This window comes from Natrix helvetica (genome assembly GCF_964273705.1).
Source record: "Natrix helvetica genome assembly, chromosome: 12".
In the NCBI taxonomy this organism is placed as follows: Eukaryota; Metazoa; Chordata; class Lepidosauria; order Squamata; family Natricidae; genus Natrix; species Natrix helvetica.
In genome coordinates, this window is record NC_138556.1 from 19745271 (window position 1) to 19770788 (window position 25518).

The 25518-nt window shown below is 47.7% G+C and overlaps 1 protein-coding gene across 5 annotated transcripts in view; it reads left to right on the forward strand.

The window, feature by feature from the left end:
* The first annotated feature begins 7014 nt into the window (after positions 1 to 7014).
* Positions 7015 to 25518, forward strand: part of TJP1 (tight junction protein 1) — a 72110-nt gene continuing 53606 nt past the window's right edge. For 3 of the 5 annotated variants that reach the window (XM_081964700.1, XM_081964702.1, XM_081964703.1), the window contains exon 1: positions 7016 to 7247. In XM_081964700.1, coding sequence (XP_081820826.1) covers positions 7212 to 7247 — 36 coding nt within the window. In that variant the 5' untranslated portion in view covers positions 7016 to 7211. Of the gene's footprint in view, positions 7248 to 25518 lie in introns of all 5 variants that reach the window. The other 2 variants (XM_081964704.1, XM_081964701.1) reach the window with 1 other exon arrangement.

Below are 25518 nucleotides of genomic sequence, written 5' to 3' on the forward strand. Positions count from 1 at the left end.
TTCCAGAGGAAACAGCCACTTTACCCTTCTAAAAATTGCACAATTGTGGGCAAATGTTCCTTTGCTCGGGTGCGGCCCTTCCCCACCGAGGACAGGGAGATAACGTATTCAACACACCTAAGCTTAATAGGGTCTCCTCTGCCTTCCCACCCACCCCTTAAGGGCTAGATTTCAAGGTTGCTGGTCCTTGAGCTGTGATTTCTGAATTGTTTGGGAACAAAGTCGAAGCTGTAAATTGCAGGCGAACTTCCATCCATTTGAATAGCTATAACCATCATTCCTGGTTTGAGGTCACTTCGCTTCTTTTCATTTCTGGTTTGAAACAATAACATGCCCCCTCCCAAACTCACTGAGCATCCTGTACAGGAATTCCTTGACTTATGACCATTTATTTAATGATCGTTCAAAATTGGAGGCAGTATTCCAAGTCTGGTCTTACCAAGGCAATATAAAGTGGTAGTACCACGTCTCGTGATCTTGATTCTATCCTTCTGTTGCTACTACTTGGGATTGTATTGGCTTTTTTGACAGCTGCAGCACACGGCTGGCTCGTATTTAAATCATCGTCCACTAGGACTCCAGGATCCCCCTCGCAATTACCGCTGTTGGGCCAAGTTTCACCTGGTTTGTACCTGCACATTTGGTTTTTCTTCCCTAAGTGCAAAACCTTACACCGAATTTCATTTTGTTAGAGAGGGCCCAGCGAGAGCTACCTGTAATTTTCCTGGAGGGAGGAAAATGGGATGTCCCTTTTGTGTGGATGCAGGGACGCGGTGGCTCAGTGGCTAAGACGCTGAGCTTGCCGATCAGAAAGGTCGGTAGTTTGAATCACTGGTGCCGCGTAATGGAGTGAGCTCCTGTTACTTGTCCCAGCTTCTGCCAAGCTAGCAGTTCAAAAGCATGTAAAAATGCAAGTAGAAAAATAGGAACCACCTTTGGTGGGAAGGGAACAGCGTTCTGTGCATGGAGTCATGCCGGCCACATGGCCACGGAGACGTCTTCGGACAGTGCTGGCTCTTCGGCTTTGAAACAGAGATGAACACTGCCCCCTAAAGTCGGGAATGACTAGCACAGACGTGCGAGGGGAACCTTTACCTTTACCTGCCTTAAGATCCTTCCAGGTGGAGATTCTGAGCATCGAAGCTCAACTGTTTGGCCTGCAAAAAATGGGTTCAGGATCCAGAAAATTGCTTCCATCTTATCAATTGCTCAGACGATTACAGCCGTTCTTAATAGGAGCAGAGCTTTAAACGCTAAATTACATTTGTGCTGCGTCTGCAAAGCAAGGACGAAAAGTAGCACACCACGCTGCAGCTTCAGCGAGATTTTCTTCCCTGCCAGAGAAAGCTCAAATGATCCGCTGAGATCCTGGTGGCTCTGCAAAAAAATTTTTTTTAAAAAAATTTCCTTCCTCCAGTGATCCTGTCCTTCCTTACTATTACAGGGGGAACATACAGCGTTTGCCTTGTGGAATAAAGATAATTGCAGCTCCAGGAGGAACTTGGCTATTGCAAAGTATGAAGGGCTGAACGAAGGCCTCCCGCTAAGCCATTGTTTGGTTCCACCACGATCGGCTCGGGAAACCAACATTGGGCTGAATCTGTATAGCAGAATCCATGGCCAACCGGGATTGAGAAAGCACGAACCACCAGGGTAGACAAATACAGCACACCTAGAGGAAACACAAAACATGAGAGAGGAGTTTCTCAACCTTGAAGGTGGGTGGACCTCAACTCCCAGAATTTCCCATCCAGCCATCTCCCAAAAGATGGGAGCATTCTGGGAGTTGAAGTCCACAAACCTTTAAAAAGTTGCCAAGGTTGGACATCCCTGGAGTAGATGCCGCCTTCTCAGTGGCTGCTAGAATTCTGGGAGTTGAAGTCCACCCATCTTAGAGCTGCTAACATTTAAAAACATGGAATTACAGTCTTAACGTAGCTTAGCCCGGATGAAAGGAGAAAACTTCTTGCTGGATGACTTGGAGGGTCTCTGCCCCACCACCCTAGAGATCTTTTGCAGATCTCTCATTAACATGAGCTGCTGATTTTAATTTTGATAGCACAGCCTCAGTATGGAGACCACTCCTGCTGGCCCTGGAGCTCATTCTTCCTGGGAACATTTTAGGAGTGGCCCCAAACATTTCCATTTAACTGTTAATTTTTTTAAAAAAAACTGAATTCTAAGATTTTTTCAATGCATTCCAAAAAATGACGTTGTTTAGAGCCACTAGGACAGTAATGGCAAACCTTTTTGGCACCGAGTGGAAATGTTGCATGCTTGCATGCGCGCTTATCGGGGCCGCGCTCCGGAAAAGCCAAACTTCTGGGCTATAGCACACATGTGTGCCCAACAATCAGCTGACCGGTGTGCATGCGCAGGCCGGTTTTCTGCACTGCCGCATGTGCGAAGGGATCACGCTCCGGAAAAGCCAAATGTTTGTCTTCTGGTGCACATGTGTACCCGACAATCAGCTGGCCAGCACTCATGCGCAGGCTGGTTTTCGGCACTGCTGTGCGCACGAAGGACAGCTGATCATTGCGTGCACATGCAAGCCAGAATCCCGGAAGACAAACAGGCAAGCGCGTGCGTGCTGGGCGACATGGCTTCGCATGTCACTTTGGGCACGCGTGCCATAGTTTCGCCTGCGCGGCAGTAGGAAAATGGCTGACCTATCTTTAAAAAAGAAAGAAAGAAAAAAGCCCGATAATCACAATTGAAGAATGGAAGAGAACTTCTTTTAGGGATAACAATTCTGGAAGAGGCTGCAAAGTTTGTTTTCGGGGGAGAAAGTTTTGCAAGTTGGAGCCGCTCTTGCATGAATTGTTTCTTGGATGCTTTGAGTTTCAAGGCATTGCCGGTGGCTTCTCTTGCAAAGGAGGCTGCATCAAATATTAAACCCCGGAACCTGATACCGTGGAACAGAAGGCGATCCGGTTACGTTACTCTGAGCCCCAGAGAGGCCTTTAATTCAGAAGAAGAGCCAAATGTTAAGACCGGCTCTGAAGGCATCTGGTCCAAAGCAGGTGGGAGAGATGGGACTTACTGCAAGCTGAGGTCACCGTGGATGAGGAGAGGCCAATCAGGAATATCGAAGGAACAGAACGCAATACTGGGCCATTATATTCGAGTTTTGGAAATCATCTTAATGGCATTCAAACCTCCCAGGTCTTTGGGTCTGGGCAAATGAGCCGAGTTCAAATATCCTGCTCAGATAAGAGCTGACTCATTTGTGGCTCAAGATAGGTCGTAAAAAGGAGCCTAGTTTCAGAGTATTTGATGAGTTTGTCCAGGTTGATTCAGTATAGCAAGCCGTGATTAAAATACACCACGGATGAGGGTGCGGTGCGACGCAGCAATCAGCCTGCATTGAAAACAAACTCAGTTTTGTTGGTCGACTTCAGCTCCCAGAATTCCTCAGCCAGGCATGCTTTAAGATGCATGGACTTCAATTCCCAGAATTCCCTAGCCAGCAAACTCTTAAGAGATGAACGTTGACTCCCAGAATCCCCCAGTCTGCAAACTTTAAAATGGGTGGATTTCGACTCTCAGAATTCCCCCGTTAGCATGGTTGAAAAAACGCTTGCTTTAAGGCCCGTCTAACGCTCTCCTCCAAAGACTATAAAAACAAGAACAAAATGGAAACATGTTGTTTCTCCCAAAATTTATCATTTTTGGAAACAGAAACAGACCCGGATAAATAAATAAAGGCCGTTAGCTAAACATGTTGGGCCAGCACAAGATACCATGAAATATATACAGCTCCAGCTGTGCTGGCTTGTGTTTTTAAATCAGGAGTGTCCATTCTCGTATCGGAACACTCCTGGAAAATAAAGTGAATTCTGCAAAGGTTTTGAACCCAGGGGCCTCTCGTACTTCCCGAGCTCCAGCACAGGTTTCCTGTTGTGGTCCCAGCCCTTTCCTTCCCGGCAACTCACACACAGCCGGCCGATGCAAACAATGGAGGCAGAAAGTTTGCAGGCTTTTGTTCACATTATGGATTAAACAGGGTCTGGCATTGCATATAAAGCTATGCCAAAATTCAATGCTGTTCTAACTTCAAACGGGTCCCCAATGAACTGTTTTAAGTCTAGGACTACCTTTATCTATCTAATAACGTGGCAGTATTACCCTACTTTGTATTTGTATTTATTAGTTTGTCAAACATGTACAAGATAGCAGGTATAAATATAAAGATGGATATAAATCAGGGGAGAAATTCAGCAGCTTCCGACAGGTTCTGGAGAAGCGGTAGCGGAAGTTTTGAGTAGTTCAGAGAATTGGCAAATACCACCTCTGGCTGGCCCCCGAATGGGGAGGGAATGGAGATTTTGCAGTATCCTTGGAATGGGAGGATAATGGGGATTTTGCCGTATACTTCCCCTGGAGTGTGGAGGGAATGGGGATTTTGCAGAATCCTTCCCCTGCCACGCCCATAGAACCAGGTAGTAAAAAAAATGAATTTCACCCCTGATATAAATGAAAGAAACAAATACAAATAAATGAGGACAGTAGGACAGGGAGGGAAGGCAGCTGGTGCACTTATGCATGCCCCCTTTACGGCCCCCTTAGGAAATGGGGGAGGTCCACGGTAGACAGCTTGAGGTGGAAGCTGTGAGGGTTAGAGGATGTAACAAGGGAGTCAGGTAGACATTCCAGGTAGAGCCTTCTTATGGGGGGGAAAGGTGGTATTTGGCATTTTTCATGTGTTCAAGCATTATTATTATTTTCCTTTCCTTTCCATCCAAGCCTTTATTTCTCAGGGCTCACAAGAGGAGGGGTGGGGGAAAATCCTGGTATGTGACTAAAACTCCAGCAATTGTAATAACAGAAGAAAAGCTGCTGGGTCTGCTTTAATTTAGCATGACCTAAATTTGCTCCCGGAATGGGTAATTTAGCCGCAAGACGATCTCTGCAGGATTATTTGAAAGTTAGGCCTATTGAGTTCGGTGTGATGAACAGCCTGGCAACTCTTATATTAATCACAACTGGCCTCTTCTTCCCCACGGGGTTTGCCCAGGAGGCCTTTCGAGTTGGGCCAGGTCAGTGTTTTGGGCTTTTGGCTGCCAAGGCTTTGCAAAAGAGCCCATCTCTTAATTTGGATTTGGGGGCAGCGTGAAACTGTGGGCTGGTTGATGTATTCAGTGCTAAAAGGGTGTGTGGAGGGGAGGACTGTGGGGCCCTTGTCACTCTCTGAGCTGGGGGGGGGGGGGTTCTTGCAGACCTTTCCTGACCCATCTGGGGAACATCATCAGAGCTAGAAGGGAAAGGCGGTTGGGGCTATGGGGCAGGGAAGAGTTTGGGGCCTTAAGAGCCACCCTGGAGAGCTGGGGGGGGGGATGTTGGGGAAGGAGGGCTGGCAGAAAACCATTATTCAGGCTTCCTTGGAAAGGAAGTTGTAGTTTGCAACTGCAAAACAGCGTCTTGTTTCTGAGACTTCTGTTGTTAAGGCCTGGGGGAGGGGGGGAGCGGGGGGGGGAGACTGAAGAAGCAGGAAGGCATTGGGAACTTTAAGAAAGTACAGAAAATTCATTGAGTGACCGTCCGAAGTTACAACGGCACCGAAAAAAAGTGACCTGTGGCCATTTTTCACATTTATGACCGTTCCTGCATCCCTGCGGTCAGTCCCGTGGTTGAAATTCAAACCGCTTGGCGACGGATTCATATTTATGACGGCCACAGTCGTCCCGGGGGTCACGTGGTCCCCTTTAGCGACCTTCTGGCAGGTGAACTCAATGGGGGGGAGAGCGAGATTCACTCAACAGCCGCGTTACTCATTTTAACAGCTGCAGAGATTCACTTAAGAACCGTGGCAGGGAAGGCTGTTAAAGGGGGGCAAAATCCTTTGGACCACCGTCTCACTTAACAACGGAAACGTGGGGCTCCAAGGTGGAGGACTAAAGGAAGCTAAACTAACTGGGAGGTTTGGGTTTAGTTCTTCCAACTGCCAACTGTGGCTGCTTCCTCTGCCCATCCTGGTTAGGGGAAGCGCAGTTTGCAAGGGCAGCTCCGGCGGAGGCGAAGTTTGGCCGAGGCTGGCCGGCAGAGGGGGCGGACGGGCGGGCCAAGCGCTCGGGCTCCGCTCCTGCCAGCCTTCCCTGCCATGCCTGCCCAGCCTCTCCTCTCACTCCCCCCACCTCCCCGTGGCCGTTGATAGGCTCGCCCGTTCCAGGAAACTCTCTGCCCCAGTCCGTGCCAGCTCCGCGGCCGGAACCAAAGCGCCCGGGAGGAGAGGGGGGGCGACCCCAGCGGAGCCCAGGTGGGTCTGGGGACCGGCGGGGGGGGGAGGGAGGGGGAAGTCATTGGAAGCTTGCTTGGCCAAGGGCGTCGTGTCCAGGCTGCCGTTTTCCCCCTTCCTTTTTTTTGGGGGGGGGGGCGCAAAGCCTGGGGAAGGGGCGATCGGGAATCAACGTGGTTCTATTTATTTTGTAAAATGAGAAGAAAGTGTATGCATGCACCAGAGGGAGGGGAGGAAGGAAGGAGGGAGGGAGGAAGGGAAAGAAGGAAGGGGAGAGAGTTGGGAGGGAGGGAAGGAAGGGAAGAGAAATGGAGGGAAGGAAGGAAAGGGAAAGGAGGGAGAGAAGGAAGGGAAGGAGGAGGAAGGAGAGAGAGGTGGAGGGAGAGAAGGAAGGAAGGAAGGGCGAGATGGACGGATGGAGGAAGGGAAGGAGAGAAAAGGGGAAGGAAGGAGGGCGCAGCAGCAGCGGCTGCAACCAGGCGCTTCCGTGCCCGCTGCCTCCCTCTGCCCACCCCTTGCAAGCCGCTCTCTAGCCCGGCCAGCCCCTTCCCGGGTCCTCCAGGGGCTCAAAACCGCCTCCGCTCGCCTGGCCTCGCTCGGGCTGGGCTGGGCTGGGCTGGGCGGCTGCGCGCGCAGGGCGGGGGCGGGGGGGGGCGGCGCCGGAGGAGGGGCGGGAGCAGCAGCAGCCAAGCCCCCACCCCTGCTCCCCCCCTCCCCGCCCTCCGGCCCGGCCCCTCCGCGCTCCCGCTGCCGCCTCCTCCGCCGCCGCCGCCTCCTCCTCGGCCGGAGCCGCCGGGCGCAAAGTTGCTGGGCGCGCTCTCCTGCTCTGCGCCCGCGTGCCGGGGATGGCGCGGGGCCCCGCGGCCTGAGAGCCGGCGGGCGGCAACAGCAGCAGCAGCAGCGGCGTTAGCAGCCGGAGGGCGGGCGGGGAGACCCCCGGAGACGGAGCCCCTGCGCGGTTGGAGGAGGAGGCAAGATGTCCGCCCGAGTCGTCGCCTCCGCCGCCTCCAAAGTGAGCCGCGCCGCTTCCCTCCCCCCTCCCTTCCCCACCCCTCCCGGTGGCCCAGGGGGAGCCTTGCCCCGCCCGCGCAGCGACCCCCGCCCAGCCCTCCCGCCCGGGACCCCGCAGGCGCCGCCAGGGGAGCCCGGCTGCCCGGGCGCAACGCCAGGAGGATGCCCGGAGAGGGGCGCGCGGTTGGCGAGGGCGCCTTTGGGGATGGGGTGGGGGGCGGGAAGCAGGGGCCGCCCCCCCGCTTTAGAGTCCCCAACCCCGGGGGGGTCTGGCTTTTTGGGGGGGGCAGGAGGGTCTCTGCGGGTCTCCCCCTCCCCCATTTCCCTCCCCAACCTCCGCTGGGAAAGTTTTGCAAGAAGCGGCGTCTGGGCAGGCGGGCGAAGCTGTTGCTCGGAGGCTCCGGGCTGGGTTAGCCAAAGGAGAGGGGTTTTTTTGGGGGGGGGGAGCTTTTGCAAGGCGGGGAAAGGGAGGGGATCAGATCGCCCACGGGGCTTCCTTTGGGGCGGGGGGGGGGGCAGAAAGGAAAAGCCCCCTCCCCGCCTTCCTTGCATTCCCAGGCGCTTTGTTTTCCTAGAGGAAGTCCTTGAGGACTGGGGGCTTTGTGGGCAAATCTGCCCTGGGGTGGGGGAAGGATTGAGGATCTGAGGCCGGACCTCCCTTGGGCGACCCCCGCCTTAATCCTCCCCCTCCTGCGCCCCCCCCCTGCGGGGCAGCACTGAAGGGCATATTTCCTCAGAAATCAGCTCCCCCCACTCTTTTATTGTAAATCTGCATGCATGTGTTTGCAGTTGGGTTCAGCAAGGCAAATGCCCCCTCTGGGTCCCCTCCCCACAAATGGGCCTGGGGCTGATGTCTAGAGGCTCTTCCCCCAACACCATTGAAACCAACACAGCATAACAGGGGTCCTTGGAGGTCATCTAGTCTCCTCCCAGTGTTGTGATCTGGGCTGTGAATGGAAATAGTTGTGCTAGCACGTGCCCAGACCTGGGGGGGGGGGTTGTTGTGTTGTTGTGGGCCCACAGATGTGTCCTTTCTTTGGAATTTCACACTGGCAATTCCTGAAACCCAACCAACAGGTTTGCCAAAGCCTTGACAGACGGGATCCGACCAACAACTCCCCCCCCCCCCCGGGCTCTGAATCAGCTGCTTCGCAGACCTGTTTGGGGTGGTTTCCGTGGGGGAAACACCTGCTGGGTGCTCTGAAACAGGTGCCTCCTGCAATGCGCCCAGTACATGCGTGCTTAGCAGGGAATTGTGCCTGGAACATGCCGGGGGGGGGGGGGAAGAGGATTCCCAAAGACATTCATCCCACCTGTTGGATGTGCAGCCAGGCTCTTTGGCTCGGCAGAGGGTGGGTGGGTGGGTTTCCTCCTTTATAGACCTGTGGAATGGCAGCCTTAATTCTGGGACTCTCTGGCGGAAGAAGCATGACTCCCTTGAGAGTCGGCTCCGAGTGGCAGCTCCGGGGCGAAACTCTGCAGTTTCGGTGTGATCTCATTGCTGTGCCTCCCTTCCCGATGCAGCAGCCTCCGTCTTTGGAATTTGGCAGTCCTTCTTGGCATCTGGTGGCAGTCGCCGAGGCTCCTTGGCCAATAAATATTGAATCGGCGTCCTGGAGCTTATTTTTAACCTCCATTCATTGGGTGGTGCCTGCGATGGGCCCCCTTTGCAGAAGGAAAAAAAAAAATCAGACTTAGCCCTCGGTAGTGGGGCTGCAGGGGTGGAGGTCAGTCTGTCCTCCACCCCTTTCTTTTTAATTGCTACAACAATCACTTTGTGCTGCCAACATTTGCCAGCTCCTCAGGAGAGGAGGGCTCCAGAATCCAAGCCTCCATTTTCCTGAATTTTTTCCCTATGGAAATCCATGCATTTATTCCTTCCTGGAGCAAGTTGTAGATCAGAAACAGAATCCCAGATACTTTCAAAAGAGGGAAGTGTTTTGTAGATCCAAAACTCTGCAAACTCTGCCCGTTAGAGTGGCAACTTTTTAAGACTTGTGGATTTCAACTCTGGGAGTTGAAAGTCCACAAGTCTTAAAAAGTTGCCACAGTTGGATGCTCTCGTCTTAAATAATAAACGCTGGTATTTTAATGACCGCCCATTGTTTGGCCTGCAAGAATGCAGAGAGTTGGTAGCTAAGGGTTTGCTCCGGAAATATGTCTCTGTGTGTGTGTGTGTGTGTGTGTGTGTGTGTGTGTGTGTGTGTATTTGTGTTTGTAAGATAGGACCTAGGCCCTGCTTTGTAGCTTATTATTTTTGGCAAAATATTGTTCTTAGACCTCCTTTTCCATTGTGCAGTGAGGGAGGGGGGTTTATTAAACCTGCACTCAGCCCGCCCAAAGGAAGGAAAGCAATTTTGAGCCAACTCTCTCTAAAGCTCTTTACGATGTTTTACTCTGTTTTGTGGCTCACCCTGGTGTGGTGCTGTGTTTGTTTAAGCACTGCATGTTGACTGTTTTACGGGAGTGCTTTGGGTCAGAGATGAGAAAAGCAAACTTAAATTATTCAGACTAGCTGGCTCCAAAGGTCCAGAAGTGAAGCCAAAATTTGCAAAGGTTTGTATGGGTTCAGATCACGGTGCAAAATGACAAAAAAAAAAAACCCCTCTTTTTAAGGACACATCGTGAGGAATTTGGAAGCCTTGAATTTTTGGTACACCCAAAAGAGGTGAGGAACACACCTGCACACACACACACACACACACACACACACACACACACACACATGTCTGTGTATAATGAAGTGTTTCTCAACCATGGCGACTTTAAGTCCTGTGGACTTCAACTCCCAGAATCCCCCAGCTGGCTGGGGAATTCTGGGAGTTGAAGTCCACAGGACTTAAAGTCGCCAAGGTTGAGAAACACTGGTATAATGTCTTCCCTATTGGGGGTGGTTGGTGGACCAGGATGACAATCCCACAACCAACCCATGGTGTTATTTTTCTGGCTTTTAAGGTCTTTAATTTTGGCTTATTTCATGTTTAATGTTTTATATCTCCGTTTTAATGTCTTGCCAGTGAGATGGGAGGCCTACAAAATGTAATTAATTAATCATGTAGTTGAATTACTTCTTTCCAGTGCTGTCTTCTCGGTTACAACAGTGTCTTGTCTGAAATAAATTCATGCATTGTGTTGAATTTGAGCTGAGGGTTTTACAAGGTCTAAGCAAGAAGCCGTAAAGCCCTAGGAGTGGATTCTTTTAGCTCCCCCTTCATTATATTATGTGGTTTCTCTGCTTTGTGGATGGCCAATTTGCTCACTTCATTTCCACTCGCTTTGGAGAAATATTAACCAATGTTGTCTTGATGTTCTTGAGATAAGGGGGAAAAATCTCTTTCTGGTCTTCTGCTGCTGCATTTTGGAGCTCAAACAAGACTAGGTTCAGTAGGAGTGAAAGGCACTAATTAATGCTTCGTTTTGCTTACGAGGGACGAGTCGGAAGTTCATTTAATTATCTTTTTTTTCTGCAGACTTGGAGACGTAAGCAATCTTTACTTGGGAGCAGCCTTGGAATCAATCTGTCACGCGAAGCTTAATATAGTAGTTTTGTTGTTTGTCTATTGTGGAAACACAATTCAATTATTTATCATGGGATATGCTAATCCCGTGGAGTTTTAATAGCCTGTTGGATTGGGATGGCCTCCAGGTTTTTTTCTATTTAATTCTGAAATCAAGGGGTACAGCTTGCAAACTGCACCTCTCCCAGCAAGGAGCAGTTACGCCTTAGGCTCCAAAAGGCACACGTATAAATATATATATATATTTTTTAAGGATTTCTTCCCCACTACTGTAAATAGCTTCCTTTGTTTGATCTGAGAATTACTGTTCTCCCATTACACTGAATTTGGGGGCTTTGCTTAATGACCTCTGAGTTAAGACCTGTCCTTAAAATGGCCAGGCTGTTGCAGGGTTGAACACGCCTTCTCCTAAGACAGTTGTGCAAAGAAGAAACAGACATTGCGATCTCCGCAACTGTAAAATATATTGCTCACTTAGCTTTCGTTAGCCACTGCTAACATCGTCAGAGTGTAAAAGCCCTTAAAGAGATACCTGCCTTTATACACGATTAATCAATTTGGCCATTGCGCGCCTGGGGCCTATCATAATAGTGTATAAAGGCAGGTCTCTCTTTAATGGTTTTTACACTCTGACGATGTTAGCAGTGGCTAACGACAGCTAAGTGAACAATATATTTTACAGTTGCGGAGATCGCAATGTCTGTTTCTTTTACACACACACACACACACACAGACACACACACATCATTTGATTCAAGCAGAGGAAGGGAAGGCTTCTTGGCACAGTCCTTAAGTGAATCACTGCGGTTGTTAAGTTAGTCACACGGTTGTTAAGTGAATCTGGCTTCCCCATTGACTTCACTTGTCAGAAGGTCACAACAGGGGATCACGTGGCTCCGGAGACTCTACGACAGTCATAAATATGAGTCAGTGGCCCAGCGTCTGAATTTTGACCGCGTGGCCGTAAATAAGACGGTCACAACTCACTTTTTCTCAGTGCTGAAGGGCTGTCAGTCGAGGACTGCATGTAGTAGATGGCTTCCTCCATTGCTCTTCCCTCTCTAGAACTTGGGTCACTCCTCTTAAGTGAAGGGAGGGGGGGTTGAATGGTGTGTGTAAAACGCTTTGCTTTTGGCCACCACGGTTGAGTGGAAAGGAAATTAGCTCATGCAATATTGTCAATGCAGTATTTTGAGTTGGGAGGGGATGTGCAGTTGGCCCTGGTCCTACAACTGTGTGTAACAGTCCATGGCTAGACGCAGAGCATCGATTGGGCCTTTGCGTATTGCCTCGTTGCCTCATGCCATGTTAAAATCCTTCCCGCTGCTTTCTGTCCGTGGATTCCCCCACCCAGGCCAAGCCAGGAAGGATCCAGGAGGATCTATGACGATGGTAAAAGTGACTCAGGAGGCCTGTTTGAGACCCTGCCCAGAGTACCTACTCATCCGTTTTTTTCTGGTTTGCAAACTTGCAGCTTTTGAATTTCCGGGTGGAGAGACGAGGGCGAGGAAGGAAAACAAGGAGAAGGAAGGCGACGGCTCAGTCAAAGAGGAGGGGTTGTTTTCGTGGGATTGGATTTGGTGGAACCAGTTGAGAAAGAAGAACAACATTGCAGTAGGTGTTGGCTTCCCTGGCCTGATACACCTGTGCCTCAGGTTTCTGTCAGGTGGTTTCAGAAGCCTGATAAAGGGGTGGGGTCAGATGAATCGTCAGCAGGGAAGCACCACACACTTCCTCTTGTGAGTTGGCAAAGGTCTTTCATTGCAAGGGGCCTAGAACAGGGGTCTCCAATCGTGTCAACTTGAAGCCTAGTGAACTTCAACTCCCAGAATTCACCAGCCAGCTGGCTGGGGAATTCTGGGAGTTGAAGTCCTCCAGGCTTCAAGTTGACAAGGTTGGAGGCCTTTAGCCTAGAATGTCTACCACCCTTGATTTCTCCCCCAGCTTCAAAAGTCAATTTTGTAGAGGAGAACCCAACGGAAATCCTAGGCTGGAAGTTCGTGTTGCGTATCTTTTGTACAGGGAGTGGCGCTCAAGGTACAGATAGTCCTTGATTTAACAACAGTTCATTTAGTGACTGTTCAAAGTTACAACAGCACTAGAAAAGTGACAGGATCGTTTTTCACACCACCGTTGTAGCATCCCCATGGTCCTGTAATCAAAATTTGGATGTTTAGCAACTGGCTCATATTTATGACCAGTTGCATATCACCCCCATGGTCAACAACAGTGTTACTTACTTAACAACTGCAGTGATTCACTTAACATTTGTGGCAAGAAAAATGGGGTAAAATTCCCTTAACAAGTAAGTTTGATCAATGTTGGCCTTGATTGTGGCTCAAGATAGTACAGGTAGCCCTCAAAAGTTGAGAACTACCTGTGCTTTCTTGATTGTAGATTGAATCCTTGAAGATTTTTCTTGAAATCATCTAGGGTTGCTCCAATCAACCGATAACTTTTAAGCTGTTGATTCTGCAATTCCTGTGTTTCCTTCGTTAGAAGTAAAATCTCTTGGCATCTAACCAGCCTTAGCACTCAACCTCATGAGATATGCAAGAATTGGCTCGTGAAGGACTCCATCTTGAGTACTTGGCAGTTGGCATCCGTGTATCAAAGGGAAAGAGCTTAAAATGTCAATTTTATGGGACACCAGAATTGTTGGAATATTTCTACTTATCACTGTAATCGATGAGAATCTGTAGCTTGCTACAGCTTTTAATTTTTTTAATACAGTTTTCCAACGGTTTTCATGAGACCTGGGGGGGGGGTAGGGGTGGCGATGTGTCTCTTTTGCTGGCGTGATTAATGGCCGTCACAATTCTTCTGCTTAGAGTGGATTAGGCTAATAGATTATTGCTTTTTCAGGGGACATTTAATAAATTTAAGAGAGAGGCTACTGCTGTAGCAGTTGGACTTGGATTCTTACGAGTACCAATAGGGGGACTTGTTTTGAAAGAAAGGGTTTTAATTAGCAGGGTGTGCAATTTCTGAGAAATAAACGCAGTGTGGATGAAAGCGGAGAATTTCAGGAGAGTGTGATGCTTGTTTTCAAACATTAGTTTAAAACGTTTGAATTATTGAGTAATTGCAGCAAATCATATTCTCTGCTCTTCAAAGAGATTTCTGCTTACCGTCCTTAAATTACTGATGATAATGTTGAGTCTGCACAAGGCAGCAACTTTTATCTTCTTCTTTGTCACCAAATCTGATCAATTTCATATTTCCTGCGGTTTACATGTTGGGAATCAAGAGGGTTGAGTACAACTTACTTTCACTTTGTTGTGGTTAGTTCCGAAGTCGTGTCTGACCCATCGCAACCCCCCAACGTTCCTCCAAGGCTTCCTGTCCTCTACCATCCTCTGGAGTCCATTTAAGCTCACTGCTTCAGTGATTCCATCCAGCCACCTCCTTCTCTGCTGTCCCCTTCTTCTTTTGCCCTCCATCGTTTCCAGCATGAGGCTCTTCTCCAGGGAGTCCTTCCTTCTTCTTAGGTGGCCAAAGTCTTTGAGTTTCAGGATCTGGCCTTCTAAAGAGCAGTCAGGGTTGATCTCCTCTAGGACTGAGCAGTTGGATCACCTTGCAGCCCAAGGGACTCAATGCAGGAGTCTTCTCCAGCACCAGAGTTCAAAGGCCTCCATTCTTTGGCGCTCAGCCTTCCTTATGGTCCAACCTTCACAGCCATCCATTGCAACTGGGAAAACCATAGCCTTGACCAGACACACTTTCACTACCTTGCCTCAAATGTCCCAAGTTCCAACTTTTATCCATGCTGTCTCCTTTCGTTCACATCGATTCTTAGAGATTGGCAGGCAGAGATTCAAAACAACTAAGTTAGTTTTATTATATAATAGATACTAAAAAAGATATAATGCAGAATGGAAGCTTCCTCATACTCATGCTGTAGAACCAAGGTGCAAGTTCTAATAACTCTTCTTCCCTTACATTCTTGTGGACCAAAGGATGGTCCTTTCTCATTGGAAGGACCCAATTGGCCTTTTTTTTTTTTCATGGTCTTCTTCATGGACAAGTGGGGTTCTACAACTCTTTGGTCTTCCCTTCATTGCATTGTCCCTCTCTTGGACATGATGGGAGCTGGATGAAGCCGATAATGTATGAGATACCACCAGAAAAATACGAGGAACGTGTGAGAACTTCTGCTGGTTGGGAAGAGTTGCCTTTGAAAGTGACTTCAAATTTTGAAAATTGGTGGGATTTTGAAACCTGGAGATACGAGTAGAAGGAAAACAGCTCCGTCAACAGGAACAGGGAAATCTGGAAAACGTCTTCTGATCAGGTGCAAAATAGACTTAGCCATTTTCTCTCGATCTTCGGTGTCACATCACCCAAAGCCATAATGGATACTTTGAGTTGAGTGGAATGTGGAGTATAAACCCAGCTATTGTGGTTTCCAAACCAGCTTGTGATAAGGATCCAACCAAAGCTATGTGTGTTTGTGTATATGTGTGTTTAAGAGCACTTGAGATTAACTTCTTAAATGTAACTGGATCCAGGGTTTCTTCTGGGCACTTTCCAAACTGTGGGAAAATCTTTTTTCAAGGTTGTTTTTTTTTTTTTTTGTCTCTTTTAATCAAATGTTTCGTCACATTTACAAGAAACTCCTCCTGTGTAGTTAAAATATGACCTTTATCCCTTATACTGGAAAGATGAGAATACATTTCATCTTAGTCACCCTTAATGCCTGCTTCCCAAGCACGCAGCAATGTTACTCACTTAACATTCCCCAAATCCTTCCCGTTGCCCGTGGGAATAAAAAACTTGGATTTGAAAAGCTCTCCCCGAGATTTGGTCATAAAATCAACTCCAGTTGTGAATAAAAAAGGCCTGGCCCCATTGTAGGTTTTACCAAGTAGGGTCTATGGTTGAAGTAGACTTGGCATTTTTATGGAGCGAATTGATTTAACTAGCATGAATCATTTTCGACCAGATCCCAACAGGGAGGGATTAGTCCAGCTGAGCTTTGCTGGCTGAGGGATTCTGGGAGTTGAAGTCCACAAGTCTTAAAGTTGGAGACCCCTGGATTAAATGACTCCCATCCCCACATTTTACACCGATGTTGAGAATTATAGAATAAGGGGAGGGGGAAACTTGACTTTTTTCCATGTTGTATCAAAGTTTTGATCCTATGCTGGCTTCAATTCTGAATAAAATTAGGAAAGGAAACCTTAATCTGGATGGGTTGAGAATTTAAGGCAGGTGGAAGGTTGACATTTTCAGCGCCTTGTGTTTATCTACGTTTGTGGGGTTTCGCTTCGTTTCACATTTTTATCGTCTGTGTTACGAGTTCTCCTGCCAGTTTCATTATCTCAAAGGTCAGAGTTCAGTAGAACAAGATCTACGTTTGAAGGCAGTGGAATGGCATTTAATTGCTGGTGGCCTAGATAAGCGATGATAGAACTTGGAAAACTAAGCTGAGTTGAACTTCCTGTATACGTCTTGGAAGTCCCAAGGTTATAGGATGACAAAACACACCCAACAAACCCGGAATAAACAAGGAACAATCCACCTCTGCATTGTGGTTGCAGACGTGATGTGACATGGTCCTTGGGACTTAAGATTCATCCCAGAGTAGAGTTTATCTTGAATGCTTAGCCATTCCTAAAATAAAGATGGTTTTGTAGCATTCTTGGGTCGATGTATCCATGATTTGCAATCACCATGGCAATTTATGGAACACTTCTACACCTGTTTACCCAGAAGTAAACCCACAAAGCCCAGTGGGACTTACTTACAGGTAAGTGTAGGTAGAACAGTGGCTTTGGGGAATACAGCAGCTATTTTAATGTTCTGCAACTAATAGCAAGAAGAAGGCTTAACCAGCTACTCTTCTTGGGGCTGCAGGGTTGACTCCTGTTGGGGTTGAGCTGCCCATGAAGCTGACCCCTTGCCCTGGGGGGGCTGGAGGTCAGGAAAGTCAACCATACAACGTTCAAACTCCATGAACTAATGCCGCTGCTAATTTCCACAGAGCGTTGTTAGAGAGGTGTTAAAAATATTCCAATAATCTTATTTCTCAAGGGAGTTGAGGAATTTTAATAGGATGTTTTCCACCAACCCTAGGAACAGATTTATTCTGTCTCTCTAGGACGTGCTGGAAAAAAAAGGCAGGGTGGAAAATCTATCGATGGCTATAAAGGCATGAAAACACCCTTAAAACGCAGGAGGGTAGAGTCCATCCAAGTGAAAAAAGAAACAAAAACCATCCAACTTTATTGGTTGCAAATTCGGGTCTATTGTAGTATTGATGGTGGGAGGTATAGCACTTATATACTGTATATATATATTTATGTTTGTAATTGCAGTTGTGTAAGATGGGCTTGTCTTTAGCTGCAGACGATTGGATGAGAGATTAGCTGTTATTTGAAGATCATCTTCTGAGTCATAAATGAATGTAGATCCATGTCTGGGGCCACCAGAGAGTGCAAATCTTGTAGCTCAAACCAAGTGGGTCATTGTTTTAGATGTTGGATCAGGTGGTCCTGTGTCCATGTGAGATGCAGCTTAAGGATAATTTCAGCTTTACTCAGCTTTATCGGCGTAGGACCAAGCAAGGAATCCTGGTTTTTTCCCCCCCACCCAAGCATCAGAGAAGTTTTTAGAAAATGGCTGTGTGCTGAACTCGTGAATAGGACGTAAAATAGGAGCACAAAACAAATATAAGGTGCAACATTGGCTGGATATATTTATTTTGTGGGGCCTTGCTGATCGTGTTTATTTGTTTTGTTGTGTATTGCTGAAGCAGCCACAAAAGACTCATTGCCACTGGTACTGTAGTGAAAGGAAGGTGTTTAAGGCTTGTTCTGTGCCTCAAAGCCTGCATGAAATGAGACAAAGTCCTTGTTAGTATAAGAAATTCCTCAAATATTTCTCCAGGGTATTCAACTCTGTGGAATCAGAGCTTGCTTTCTAAAAAGGTTCTGCCCGGGTCATTGTTTCCTTGCTCAGTTTTCATTGGTTTTGGGCGATGCCAGCTGGTTTCATCACAAAAAAAAAGGCAATTGACACAAAAGAGCCCATTGACCACGAAAAGCTACAATGCACAAACTTTATCAAACCTAAACTCGGTGCAAAGTAAGAGATAAGGATTTCTTACAACTTGGGAAGCAGAACTTTAGCCCAAAATCTGCGGTCTTCAAAAACAAAACCAGGTTTCATCTGGATAATATTTTACGTTGCACAACTTGAAATGAACGATAAAAGTTACAAAATTCCAGCTAAGGGCTGTATTATTAATATCTCGGGAGAACATGCGCAGGGTCGGTGTAGCCCTGTACTTATCGCTGTTTGTTTGATGGCCATTTGAAGGTGCGGTGGTCTTGAGAAAAGGGACTTATGACCTGTGCTTGCACCTGGGACCATCAGAATAGCTTGACCCCTCCTCTCTGTGGCAGCCCCTAAAATACTGGAAGATGCTCTCCTGTCTCCCCTGGTTCTTCTCTTCCCTAGACTGGCCATGCTTCTGCGGGGTGATTCATCCTTGCAAGCAACTGAAGGCATCTGGAAGCTTCCAGAAGCAGGAGAAAGATGGGCCACCTAAGAAGCATTTAACGGAAGCCAAGGTTCCCGTTGGATAATGTATGCGAAGTGCTTCAGACCCTTGAAAGCAACGTCCAAATGTTTACACTGCGATTCTTAAAACGGAAGAAAAGTATTTTCTTCTCAATGCAGGGAGTGGAGTCTCGCTATAAGGAAGGGGAGATTTGGCATGTGTTTCCTGTCCATTTTTTAAAAATAAAGCACACAATTGTTCTGCCTTAAGAGATTTCTTTTAGCCATGGGTCTAAAGTTGGGTTCTCCCAAGTGGTCAACATTGTCCTTCAAGGTGATGGGACTATCCAAGGGTCGATTTTGTTTTTTTGGCATTAGTATTCCTAGTACTATTAGTCAAAGTCATATGTATTAACTTACTTTCCTCTGATCAGGGTTTGGGCAAGGACCGATGAACAGTCTGAGACTTCTTGAAGGGAACGGGGAGCCCCTGATCTAGAAGGATTTCCTTGTCTTCTCTCCTGAGTCCATCTTCCTGGACATCTCCTCTTCCTCCTCCCTGGAAACCCCAGTCTCTTCTAGCACTGGTGAGGTTACCTAGTTGGGTCATGAAAGGTCTGCAGGAAAACCAAGTTCAGAAAGCGCCAAGAACCCTACATTCTCGTCCCCCCCAATTGATTCACTGCATTTGCTTCTCTTTCAACCTCTTGCAATTTTTTTTTTTAAAATTCTTCCAAGCTTGCACTGCTGTATAATTACAGATCTGGAAATAACATGGCGTCCAGCTGGGCAGAACTGCAAAAACAAATGGCATTTCTCCCTGGCACCAGAGATCTTCTTCACGTGTCATCTCAGAGCATTGCACCACTAGTTGAGTTTTTGCTGGTCCCCAGCCTGGAGAGGCTGAGCTAGCTGTAGATCTCGCTTTCCTTCGACTCCCCTCCTTCCGAAAAGACCCTGTAAAGCCCCCACCCCCAGATAACCCTGGGTGGGCTTATCTCAGGCAGCTGCAACTTTGTCAGTCTGTGCTGAGCAACAACAACAAAAAAACCTTGGAGAGTTGATTCTATTGTCTCAAATTCTTATTTGTTTCCCCCAAGGTTGGCAGGACCAGGGGGCGGCGAGGGGCTGTTTGCAGAAGGGGCTGAACTGTGTCCCATTGTTTCGAAATTGGGGATGACTGGGCCAGGAAAGGGAGATACACACACACACACACACACACACACACACACACACACACACAAACCCTTTTACAGGAAGCGTGGCTTCCTGCAAAGAAGGCAACTGCAGGGAAACAAAGGAAAATGGTTTAAATTCAAGGTGGAGAACCAAGCCTCCAAAAGCATTTCCTCTCTTGATTTCAATAAAGAAAGAGAGAGTTGTTTTGCTTAGCACAGGGGTCCCCAAACTGAAGTCCACAAGTCTTAAAGCGACCCAGTTTGGGGACCCCTGCTGGAGCTACAGCTCCCTTCCCCGCTGTTTTAATTGGCTGCAGAAGATGGGCCTTGTAGTCCCAAAGGCCAGAATGCCTGCCTGGGAGGAAAGGAGTTGGGGGTTTGGGATTAAAGCTTAATCTGCTTTAATTTGCCAGACAGGAAAACCTGGCCAGGGAGATGTGGATCAAGCTAATTCCACCAAGTCTGCATTTTGCTTTGTGGCGAGACTCTTTGTTAGAAAAGAGGTGACGTAATTTCACCCCCAAAAAGCTGACGGAAGTGAGAGAGTTTGAGAGAGAATCCCAGCATTTAAGCAAATTCTGAGACTGCCAGGTTTATTATTATTATTATTATTTTCTTTCAATGCAGCCCAACTTCAACCGGGCAGGAAATTAGAAATTGATTTTGTTAAGACATACAGGTACTACTCGACTTACAACAGGGCACTTAGGGACTGTTCCAACTGACAATGACACCAAAAAAAGTGTCTGTTATGACCGTTTTTATTTCAAGATTTATTTATTTCAAGATTTATAGACCGCCCCCTCTCCCCGAAGGGACTTTTCACACTTATAACCATTGTATCACACACACACTGATACCATGATCATGTGATTAAAATTCGGATGCGTTGCAGCTGACTCATAGTTGTGACGGTTGCAGTGTCCAGGGTTCATGTGATCCCCTTTTGCGACCTTCGATGGGGAAAGCCAGTTTCGCTTAACAACCATGTTACTGATTTAACCCTGCAGTGATTCACTTAACAACCATGGCCAGAAAGGTGGTAAAAACTGGGACAAAACTCAAGGACTGTCTCGCTTAGCAACAGCAACTTTGGGCTCAATTGTGGTTATAACTCGAGGATTGTGCTGGTCAGGGAGAACATTGGCCGTACAATGTTTAACTGGTAACCTCATTTTTGTCTCACGTAGCAACAACAGAAAGTTTGGACTCAATTGTGGTCGTACGTCGAGGACTACCTGTAGCAGGAGATGGCCCATTTGGGGTAGAAAGACATGGATTAGCCAGAGGAAGAGAAGATTAATCAAGTCTCCCTTAAAATCTTTCCTTTTTCATCCTCTTCCTGTTGGCAGGAGCATTTCTCCTCTCTTCTCCATCTCAGTTCTGCACCACCTCCAACTTTCCTCTGCTTCATTTTAACGAAACAACGACAGCTTATGTCAGAGGTCTTCAAACTCGGCCACTTTAAGACTTGTGGACTTCAACTCCCAGAATTCTCCAGCCAGCGTAACTGACTCTCTTGTAATCCCTTCCTCTACAATCTCTCAGATTGCAGCCCCAGAAATATTTTTTGAATTTCTCTTTTGCATGCTGGGCTGGGACTGAACAGTAGAAAGGTCAATGGTTCTAATCAAATTTTCTCAACTGTGTTTTTAAGAGGTCCCCTTTCCTGTATTTGCAATGATCTTTTAAAACCTAATCCCAACTCCCCATCTGTTGATATTTACCAAACAGAGACAGATTTTATGTTCCAGTCAGGCTGGAGAGTTGGGTCTGCTGGTAATGGACTTTATTATTTATCTCGGGATCTGCTGATCCTTGCAAAATTTGCTGGAGGGGAAGGTTTTGCAAACTATCCCTGAAATTTATACCAACTTTGGGCCTCGCTTGTGCTTGAAGCAAAAGCACCTTTCGGAAAAGAATCAAATGGAAATATCAGGGCAGCCAACACTTTCTAATTAATTGAGTGTTTAGGTTTGAAGTTTGAGTCCTACCTTCATTTCATCCAGGACCACGCATGGTTTCTCCTGAATTTCCTTAGCCCAGAAGGGCATGAGAGACATTTTAAAAAAGAGAAATTTTTCCTCTCTTTTTTGCTTTGATTTTGCAGACATTGAACTCTTTCCACACGAAGGAGAAGGGTGGGGCCTTATCAGCCAAGGAAATGGCACCGAGCAGAATTTCTGCACAGCCACAATTCAGTCCGACATTTCTGTTGCTGAGCGAAACATCGGTGAAGTGAAATTTTGCGACCTCCCTTGCTGCAGTTGTTAAGCGAGTCACTGCAATGGCTAAGTTAGGGTCATGGGGTTGTTAAGTCAGTCTGGTTTTCCCATTGACTTTGCTTGTCAAAAGGTGACAAGACACCCCCCCCCCAGGGCTCTGCAACCGTCATAAATATGAGTCAGTTGCCAAGGCTCCGAATTTGGATCACATGACCGGGGGGGGGAATGCTGGAATGGGCGTTAGTGTGAAAAAAACAGTTGCAAGTCACTTTTTTCAGTGCCGTCATAACTTTGCTCACTAAATGAACCGTTGTAGGTTGAGGATTAACTGGAGAAGCCAAGCAATTGCTCTGCTTCTGTTTTCTGCCACCATAAATTTCCTAACCTTCCAGGCCAGGAAGGACAGCTGTTGAAAAGTTTGCTAGGTCCATCAAACCAAGGAATGTTGGCTTATTTGCATGACTTTATCACACACACACAAACACACACACACACACACTCCAGTGTCCTTCAACCCTAGCTACCTTAAGAAATCTGGACTTTAACAAAATTCCCCAGCTGGCATGTTCTCGAAGTCCATGCAGTAGAAGGAAAAGATGGAATGGAATGGAATAGCAATAGGATAGGGATAGGATAGAAATGGGAATGGGAATAGGAATAGAATAGAATAGGGATAGGAGAGGAGAGGATAGAATAGAATAGCAGAGTTGGAAGGGACCTTGGAGATCTTCTAGTCCAACCCTCTGCCTAGGCAGGAAACCCTTTAGCATTTCAAACAAATGGCTATGCAACATCTTCTTAAAGACTTCCAGTGTTGGGGCATTCACAACTTCTGGAGGCAACTTCTGTTCCACTGATTCATTGTTCTAAACTGTCAGGAAATTTCTCCTTAATTCTAAGTCTAACTTCTCTCCTTGATTAGTTTCCACCCATTGCTTCTTGTCCTGCCCTCAGGTTCTTTGGAGAACAGGTTGACTCCCCCTTCTTTGGGGCAGCCCCTGAGATATCAGAACACATCACAACTTAACCAATTTTAGGGTCAGCTTCTTCTTCTTCTTCTTCTTCTTCTTCTTCTTCTTCTTCTTCTTCTTCTTCTTCTTCTTCTTCTTCTTCTTCTTCTTCTTCTTCTTCTTTTTGCAGCTGTCTTGAAAAAAGTTCCCTCTGGCCGAGCGATCGGTGACTTTCTGGCTTTCGATCCTTTTTGGGCTGGTTTTTTTCCGACTCCACCCGGTAATTTCTCATCGCCCTCCTGCCCCGTTGTTTACACCCTGCAGTCCTTTCCCTGTTTGTGCAGGAGAATCTTCAAAACATGTTTGTGACTGTTTTGCTTTTTTTGGGGGGGGGGGTGTTTGGTTTTTTTGGCCTCCGCTTTGCGAGAGAAGGGCAAGGAGAGGGAAGAGAGAAAAAAGGGACCGGAAAATGCCAAATATTTTTTTGCATTGATCTAGGTAGGAGCGGAGGGTGATGGAGAGTCGCTGCTGTTCCCTGCTGAGCAACTCTCGAGTCCGTTTCCAAGGTAGTCTGTGGATCCTCCCAGAAGGGTTGCAATGAACACCCGTGTGGGATCGGTAGCACAAGAGGGCTGCCCGTGTGAGCACCTGGTGGCCCCAAGCCCCTGGAAGAGAGCCAAGTGCTAATGCAGGACTTCCCGGAGGCCCTCCTTCACTCTCATGATAATTTCCTCACACACACACACACCGGGCCGGATCTGGCCCACGGGCCTTGAGTTCGACACCCCTGCTCTAGGAGATCTGGCGGGGAAAGGAAGCGTAGAAGCTTGCACGAAAAACATGTCTGCATGCTGTGGATGAATGAAGAGGAAGTGAGTTGATTGGCAAAGCCTCTAAGGGAGCTGGCCAGATTCGGTCAACTCCATCGTTGTGGTTGGTGCACCACTATGTAGGGCTTAAGTAGATGCCAGTTCTGATAGAACCAGGTTTGTTTCTTTGCTGCTCATCTTGGTGGTTCGGCATTTTGCAGTCTTGGTTCGTTGTTGCTTATCTGGAACTGGTTAGGAACCATGATACGTTGCTTAAACGTGCTTGAAAACAGTCTGGTGCAGCGTCTCTCAAGAAGACGAGTGGACTTCAATCCCCAGAACCGAAGTCCTTGCAGGGGTCTCCACATCTGGCAACTGGGGAATTGTGTGCTGGCTGGGGAATTCTGGGAATTGAAGTCCACCCGCCTTCTAGCAGCCAAGGTTGAGAAACACGGCTCTAGAGAAACAGACGGGGCTTTGTTCCCTCAACTCCTCCTTCCTACTTTTGCACGGAGTGTTTGGTTTTCTTGGCCACCTTCAGCAGGATAAACAGGGACACCACCAGAAAGGGGGGAGGGAGAGGAAAAAAACCCTTCCTTCCTCATCGCCCTCCCTCTCCCCCCCCCCCCCCCCAAATATTGGCCGGTTCTCCCTCTGCATCTAGGAACCGCCGATATCGGAGCCAAGAGGCTGAAGCATTTATTTGAAATGCGCTCTGCTGCTGGCGTGGGAACGTGCTGGTCTGCCATTGTCATCTCGCCAAGGCAGGAATGCGAGCTGCAGCAGGTGCCGCCCGAAGCTGCAGGGACGCCACCCGAGCGGGTATCCCCATGGACCAGCCTGGAATTCGCCCGCTTGACTCAGGGAAGCAGGGAAAGGAGGAGGGGAAGGTGGAGATTCCTGAGTTAATTTTGGCAGGGGGACCTCTTGGCCGCTGTCCTTGCTGCCATAGCGAAGAAGCAGGGAGGAGGGTGCCTCTTCTGGGCATCAACGTGCTGGAATTACTGTACGGTCTCTGTCCAGCTAGCTAGCCAGATTTTGAGGCTCATTCCTCATTCCTCTAATTATACTCCTTGGGGCTCACTTTAAAAATTCTTGCTTCGCGTTCCCCCAAGAGAGGCGGAAATAAAATACTGCAGCACCCAAGACAAATCTGCTCTCTTTAGAGCAGGGGTCTCCAGCCTTGGCAACTTTAAGGCTTGTGGACTTCAACTCCGAGTTGAAGCCCACAGTCGTAACCTTGCCAAGGTTGGAGACCCCTGCTTTAGAGGCTCAAAATGGAGAGCAAGGAGGTGTTGTGTAGAATAGGACGGGACGCTTTGGTGCCCCAGAATTTTGAAATCTTGAGCAGGTTCTTACAAGCCAGAAGGAACCACAGGACAGTGGGGGAAGCAGATCTGGCCACAAACTCATAGGTCTGTTGTGCCTCCATGTCTACAGCCGCAGCATTGCCATCACAAGCCCCAAGAAAGGTAGAACCAAGATAAGAGGTCCCTTCATATCCTCTTCTTCTTCTTTAATTGCTACGGTTGAGAAACACTGCTTTGAAGTCGTGTTTGGAAACTTTAAGAGTTGTGGACTTCACCTCCCTGAATTTGCCCAGCCAGCATGGGACTTGAAGTCCACAAGTCTTAAAGTTGACAAGTTTGGAGACCTCTGCGACCATCCTCTGCCAACTGTTGTTCCTCTGGATTCCACCTAGAAGCGAAGGGAACAAACACTTTGAAAGCAAAGAATTGATGGACCCCAGTTTGACATTAGACCTCCAGGCAAGGACAAAGTAGGCTCCAAAGCTTTTTAGCATTCATAAGTGACCATTGTGGAGAGTTCGAAGGGACCTTGGAGGTCTTCTAGTCCAACCCCCTGCCTAGGCTATCCAACATCCTTATCAAGTTGTCAACTGATAAGGAACTGGTAGTCTGTCTCGCATTTAACACCCAGCAGAATAAGATTGTAATATTCTGGAAAGCATGGAGACAAGATGCCCAGAATCTGCCTGGGGCATTCAGATGCCAAGTGCCAACAATTCAGTTATACAATTATGGACCCATCTGTGCACACCATGCTCCTTTCAAATGGGTTCACA